Here is a 7,181-nt window from a genome sequence, read left to right as displayed (position 1 = left end):
CAGGTGACGAGCTGTCTCATTACAGACACAGCGAAGCGGCAGCGCCATCCTTGGCGCCCGCGCAGCCCGGCTCACCGCCCGGGCAAGCACCGCCAGCAAGATCAGCGAAACGCCTCCTGTGCTTAGCGAAACGGGTGTAACTTACCCCAGCAGCCCTGCAACCCAAGCATCAAGCACCTAATATCCTCCTTGCGTGCGTTCGAGGACATGATGTCTGCTCCGGATGTTTCCCCAGGCCAAAAACTCAAACGAGGTAAACGTCGAATGAAACAATTTCCTCTAACAGCACTCACAGAAGGCAGGATTGACCTGTAGGATGGAAAACTGGAAGGACTTTCCCTCTGGTGTCAGTATCTGAGCTAGTAAGAACCGCATGAAATACAGGAAATGTTGGTCCGGTATGAAAGTTACAGACTGCAGCTATGAACTTCTGAAGTTCTTCTGTGTTCATTTGAGATCTGTATTTGCACAGCACAAAAGAAGATAACATCTGTTTATACAAAGAATTTATTTTATACACATTAACCTACAAAATATACAGCGATTAAAAATAATGGATAGGCAGAAGACTCACTGGAAAAATTACAGGAGACAATTCTTAATGTCTCAACTGACAAAGTTACATCAATAGGCTGCCTTTAAAAGCCAGTCTACCTTGTAGTAGGAGTTACTGAAGTCGCAACAGCTTTACAGTTTTAGTCAATTAAAAGAGTTTGAAACAATTAAAAAGGCACCTTGAACAGCTTAAACTCTTGAGACTCCTTACAATTTTAGTTATTCGAAAGTTACACTTTGTGCGTATAACATCCACACCTTGTTTTTAACACTCTGAATAACAAATTTTGTTATTTTATTGTGGCACTCTATATTTTCTTCACCAGATCTGAAGTTACACATTTGCAATACTAGTTTCATATTCAGACTATCACAGCATAAAAATCCACTCAAAACGGTCATGTGGACTTAAGATACAGTACAACCTTACAATCAGGAAGATACAAGCATATTTAAGACCATTTTTAAAATATTAAAATCTTAAAATAGCAGTCTTGTGAACCAGATCAAACAGGGAGCTACGTATGACCACAATGAAAGTGGCTGGTGCACTATACACACAATTTGACAAATGTGATCCTTGATATATTTCCAAAGTTCTTAAACAGTGAGACCAGTTTTCTCCAGCACAGGCAGACAGTCTTTCTGCAAGCCTTCTAACCAGTTCCAAAAAGAACGACCAGGAGACAAGGACAGCTGTAATGAGTGAGTGTGCTAATAAAACATCACGGGAATGGTAAGTATTCCTTTCAATACTGTTCATGAAGACAAAAAAAGCCATACAGCGAATATTATGTCTTTTCCTGAACATTGGCATCGATCTGCTATTTACAATAGCTTACAAAGACATATAGCACAAATGAGGTTTGATTTTCAAGTTCAACTTCATAGCCAATTAACATACTTCACCTGTATGTTCTGTTCTAGCTGAACTAAAAAAGTGACACTAATACTGAAAGAGAGGTAATCAGAAGTAGCAAAAGCACTGATAATATGATAACAAAGAATTTGGGTAAATATTCAAGAAAGTAATATTGCACACTTTCACTGTCAACTGTGTAAGACTTTCACTCCCAGGTAGCGACAACCAGTCCTGTTTGGTTTTTTGCTGTCACACTACCTTGAAAAGGTCATTTTTGGTTTCCATGGCAGTGGAAAAAACTGAAGGAAGACAGCCCTTATTGAACATGAGGCCTAGGTTTCAAAATTAATTTTCCAGTCTGCAAGACAGAAAAAGAAATCAAGTTTAGAACCTGAAAATTGAGCCCAACAATTGCACTTCAAGTTCAATTTTACAGGCTAAGTTTAAAACGACACACAGAACAATACTAAGTATTCTACATTCCAGTTTTACAGGCACACAGAATTTGTCAAGGTGTACACAAGTGCTGTTCAGAAAAAAAAACCCCTGTGTGCTTTTTAGAATTATTTGCATTTTCTTAAAAAGAAGGTTTAGGCAATGAACCACTAACACTTACATCATCACAGGACATATTATATTCTGCCAAAACAGTTCGACACCGGGCTGCTATACTGTGTGGATTGTGTCAAGGAAAGCAGCTAATGCTTGTACACAGAGTAAGTAAAAACTGAAAAAGCAGTATTAGCATAGGCTTCAATAACAGCAGTAACGATGACACTTTTAACCTGACAAACACGACTGAAGGATACATTGATGGTGCCACCACTCTTTTATGTATTCCAGCAAAGAACAAGCCTATTAGGGTAATACAGCTAATTGTGAAAAACGGGTGATTCCAAAGTGATGTGAAAAATGACACCTAGGAAAGAAATCAGATTAGTCCCACTATATACTTTCTAAAACACACAGAAAGTTGCTGTCTAGTTCACTTAATTAAAAAAAAACCCAACAAACCTGCTCCTAGCCATTTCTACGTACTTGTGAACAATTCTTTAGATAAGCATTCAAGGTGTAGCATTTTGGTAGGCATTGTCCCAGGACATATTCCACAGCAATTCCAGACAGCTTGAGAGCTTAACTAAAAATGATCTCCCAGTTTCATGGGAGAACCACCTTTCGGTTTTCAAGATCATATACCACTTGACTGCAACACCAAGCTATGAAACAGACTACGTTCGGGATTAGCCTGATCTTTACCTTTTGTGTCTCCGGGTCTATTAACCAGTTCCAAGCACCAGTTGCTGTGCAGACTGACACCACTATCAGAATCACTGATAAAGAAAAGAACAAGAGTCATAACCAGTATACCTCACTCCTATTAAAAAGCATTTATTTTTCAACAGCAGCTCTTAAGCATTTATTTCTTCTCCCACTTCTGAGGGAGGAAAAGGTTCTACTTGGAAGGTAGAAATGAAAATAGGCAAAGAAACTTCTATTATGTGAAATCGTAAAGATTCTGTACAAGTTTCCTGGATGGAACAAGTAGGTACCAAAATCTAAATCCTGTCAAGTAAAAACATCCTGATGCTTTGAAGAAATGAAAGTTTCTGAAATAACACAGTTACCAAAAACCTGAGTTGGAAGACTGGAATAAGAGTTGTACCAAATGTTCAGTATGCTATTTGAGCTTATGCAGTCTGGGCAACAGAAATGCAGCACCATTAAATTGCAGAGCAGAACTAAAGCTCCTATCCCACTAGCTCATCTACAAGCTCCTATCCCGCTAGCTCGTCTACGTAAGAAAAGCCTGAGGCATTAGCACCAGCAGTTTCAGTGGCACATCTAAGTTATGTTACACTCCACACCCCAATCAACACGATTACAAGCAAGGAAAGCTGATAGAGAGAAAAAAACCACAAAATTTAAACAGTAGTCAGAAGGCAAGTTAGCATTAGCACGTGAAGATTAACAAAAACCTCTATGCATCCAGAATGACTTAGGAAGAATAATCAATTTGCTGTAAATGGATAAGGCTAGATACATATTAGAGTAATACAAGATACTAGACTGATTTTGAGAGACTACAAAGGGCTAGGGAACAGTGGTTGACGGAAAAAGAAAACAGAACAAATATAAAGGTAGAGAAAGCTCATATTCTATTGCACACCCATAAAGCCCTGCATCTTTCATTGGACATTTGGCAGTTCTGAGTGTTTTCTGTGGAGCCTGAAGTTCTGGATGCAAATAAAGTCTTTTACCAGGGGGAAGGAAAACAAAAACCAACACAAAAAAAGAAAAGACCCAGAGTTACCAGCCCTTAGGATCATAGGAAAGAATCGGACAACAAACCCCAGATATTCATGAAATACTACTTTCAGGTTTGTAACACTGCTATAATTTACTATGGAGTTGCATATTCCTTATTGATATTATAAAATTAAAAACAAAATAAAAAAGTAACCCTAACAAGTTATGTTTTCAAAAGAAAGTTGGAAATGATCTATCAAAAGCATAGAGCTTCTTCTCTCTATATTTTTTTTCCCCAGATAACAGGAGGAAAAGTTAACATTGAGTTAAATACCCCATTACAATTAAAAAGTCCCTCTTTTACATGAATTACAAAACTAGCAAAACAAGCAGTTAGGAAAAAAGGTTAGCTAGTGAACACAATACTAGTTATGCAAACCTCATTTAAATAGGCGTAGAAGTTTCCAGTACTTTTTTTTTTTTTTAATTTTATCTGACAGTAAATCGCAATTCTAGAAGCCAAATGCATTCCTACAGTAGGTGCACACACAAGTTGTGTAGATCTACTTACAAATATCTGCTTGCCTCCTAATTGCTCTGAAACAAGGGGGTTTGGGGGAGGGGGGTGGTATTTGTTTGTTTGTGGTGGTTTGTTGTTGTTGTTGTTTTTGCTTTTTAAATAGTCATTTCTCCAGTTCCTTCATTTGAAATTAACCTCTTGGACCCTCAGGAGAAAAGATGCTATTTTATATGTTCTAAAAAATGTCCGTATTCTCTAAGTATGGAAACTTCAGCAGAATCTTAGAACAAAAAAGCAGTCTGTTTCCACCATGGACTACTGATCCCAAAGTCGGCAGCATATCTGGGGTATTTTTTGCCTTCCCCCACCTTCAAACTTCCCTGTTAGAACAGAGATGAGGACATATTCTGCCCTCACGGCACACTGCTGTAACTATTTCACCTTCAATTTTATAGGGACTATCTAACCCAATCATATTTAGTTCAAGTAACTGTAGCGACTGTCTGGGAAGTCTGAGCCTTCAAAAAAAACCAACAACAAAAAACCAAACCAAACACAACAACTTACTGTCCCAACTATTTCCAGAATAATTCAGCCTTGAGCCAATTCAATCTTGACCTCGTTTTTCTAACTCTGGCTAAAGTATTAGCTTGTTATCTTGTATTAGCTTGTTGCAGAGTGTTTGAATATATGCCACAGAGTTTAAGCACAGATTTTTGTTTGAGCGAACATAAATCAAAGATACACACTGGTAAATCTAAAAAGCTTGAAAGAGAGAATCCTATTTATCCCTTGGAACATCAAACTTACTTCTCCAACGTCCTGTAGCTGGTTGCAAACATGCAATATATTCAGTAAGTCTTCTTTCAAAAGCTTTGAGATCTGGGGAGGATGTATATCAAGCATAATTAGATCTTCATCTATTTAGTCAAATTTTAGTGTAAAAGATAAAAGGAATTCACTTTCCCCCTGTGCACACCCATTTCTTAAACAGGCAGAGAAAACCAATGCAATGATCATTTAGATGTAATAAAAGGACGGTTGAAATAGCTTCACACAACTTTAGCTAAAAAGTTACACTAAATGCAAGAAACATTCCCACTTACAGAAAAGAAAATCGACACAGTTGAGAAAACGGAGTATTTTAGACATCTTTAAAAATACTGAGAGTTAGATTTAGAATAGCTTAAATAGCCCCTCCACACAGAAAAAAAGTATCACATTTTGGAGTATTAAATACATCAGGAAACCATTTTCTATTATCTATATAATGGTAATTAAAAAAAAAAAAAGTTGGCCATTTACCAGCTGTCCAAGGGATTATTTGTAGCAGCGTGGCTTTGATGACTTTGTTTTGTAAAACTTTTAGTGCCATGATATACATACACACACGCACGCTCATATGTAAAAACCCACAGCAACCACTAGCACAACAATCTATTTTAATTCTTCTTTTCTTTAAATAGATCTTTCTTCTTATGTTATCATTATGCCATGGTCTTTCCATTGAAATTGCTGTTAAATGCCGAGCAGCATTTCAAGTTCATACTCCTAATTTGTTTAAAAAAATAATATTAGCCAACCACCTAATGTTTGTCTACAACGAGCTGTTTCACCTGAAGTCTATGTAAGATTTAAGCTTCTGTTCAACAAGGTCAATATTTGACAACATTCCAGTCAAAGCTAGAATTCTACCTGGAGTTAAGTTTTTATTAGCGTAAACTTAACTTTCAGCTAAAGTGTTTCAGTTAGCATCACTCTGGAAATCTTTTCCTTCAACTTGCAACTATTGCTAAATTATTCACCATAATAAAGCAATTAGAGAATAAGATTAGAAGAAATATACCTATTATGATCATTACTAATGCAGTTTTCCAAACTGTAAATTTACTCCTAAGTGGTTTGCAGGTGAATTCATGGGGGAAGATTACAGCATTTTGACTTCAGCCTCTTTTCAGCTAACTAGTCTTAATTACTGCCAAAGCCCGGTAGTTATGGCCTGTCCTCCACCTCCCTGCTGGGGAAGTTAAGCCACTGCCAGCAATTAAATCTAATTAACTGTTCCCTGACTAGCACAAACCCCTACAACTAGTCATTGAAGCGAGAGGGGGAAATATGAGGCATCACATGAAAACCTGCTATTTGAGAAACAGCACCCTGTAGGCATAAAGTCAAGCTATTGATAACAAAGATCTCAAGAAAACCCTTGTATAATGTAGACAGCATTAAAATAAAAAACAGAAAAAAAAACCCTTTTAAGAAAACAGGAACTTAAAGCTTTAACCCATGTTCTAAGAACCTTCTCTGAGTTTATCACTTGGGCACCTGGCAGCTGTAACTAGCAAGGCACGCTTCTTACATCCCTACAGCTTGTACAGATATAGCAACAAAGCCGTGACGACACCGGACTATCATTTTTTGTTGACATGTCTACCTCTAGTATCTGCTGCAAAACAGCTGCTAAGTCTGAGACGCTGATGCATTTTAAAAGTCTCTACCAGTCTTACTTTGGACACTAAAAACTCCTTTCAGGGCTCTGACATCCTGTAAACTGCAATTTCAAAGAACTTGTAACCCAACAATCAATGTTCTCAGACAAGAGAGGACTATTTGAGGTCACGTTCTTCAAATGCAAGAGGAGCCTTGGCACAGTGTAATGCCTAGTGTGCTAGGTGGGACTCAAAGCTGTAAGAAATGTATTTCACGTAAAAACCCGTGAGCGGAGCAGTAGCTACCGCAGCACAAGCAGATTTTAATAAGCCGAAGTCGAGAAGCCTTGTCGAGAAGTGGCACCGCAAGTGAAAGCCTGCTGGGCAGCTCCCTCCTCCCCAGGGGAGGAAGGCGGCTGGCGGGCCCGCACACGGAGCCCCTCAGCACAGGCCTTCCCTGAGGGCCCCGCTCTCCGCCTCCGCGGGGCGGCCGGGGAGCAGCAGCCGCCCGTCCCCGAGCCTCAGGATGCGGAGACGGCACCAGAGACCCCGCCCCAGCTCGCCTGTC

At 38.9% G+C, this 7,181-nt stretch overlaps 2 protein-coding genes across 3 annotated transcripts in view; both read right to left on the bottom strand.

Annotated features, from left to right (window-relative positions):
- HEATR3 (HEAT repeat containing 3) overlaps positions 1–445 on the bottom strand; it is a 20,363-nt gene extending 19,918 nt beyond the window's left edge. For both annotated transcript variants that reach the window (XM_009320302.1, XM_009320301.1), the window contains exon 1: positions 294–445. The gene's annotated coding sequence lies outside the window, so the exon portion shown is untranslated. The remainder of the gene's footprint in view (positions 1–293) is intronic.
- A 45-nt stretch (positions 446–490) lies between these two features.
- Positions 491–5,559, bottom strand: CNEP1R1 (CTD nuclear envelope phosphatase 1 regulatory subunit 1). Its single transcript, XM_009320346.1, has 6 exons — positions 5,490–5,559; positions 4,995–5,066; positions 2,675–2,748; positions 2,227–2,336; positions 2,034–2,088; positions 491–1,775 (listed from the first exon to the last, which is right to left on the bottom strand). The coding sequence occupies exons 1-6, from the start codon at positions 5,557–5,559 to the stop codon at positions 1,734–1,736; spliced, it is 423 nt and encodes a 140-aa protein (XP_009318621.1). The 3' UTR covers positions 491–1,733.
- Positions 5,560–7,181: the final 1,622 nt, after the last annotated feature.

This window comes from Pygoscelis adeliae, unplaced genomic scaffold (genome assembly GCF_000699105.1).
Source record: "Pygoscelis adeliae isolate BGI_AS28 unplaced genomic scaffold, ASM69910v1 Scaffold62, whole genome shotgun sequence".
Taxonomy (NCBI): domain Eukaryota; kingdom Metazoa; phylum Chordata; class Aves; order Sphenisciformes; family Spheniscidae; genus Pygoscelis; species Pygoscelis adeliae.
This window is presented reverse-complemented; position numbering and strand designations above follow the sequence as displayed.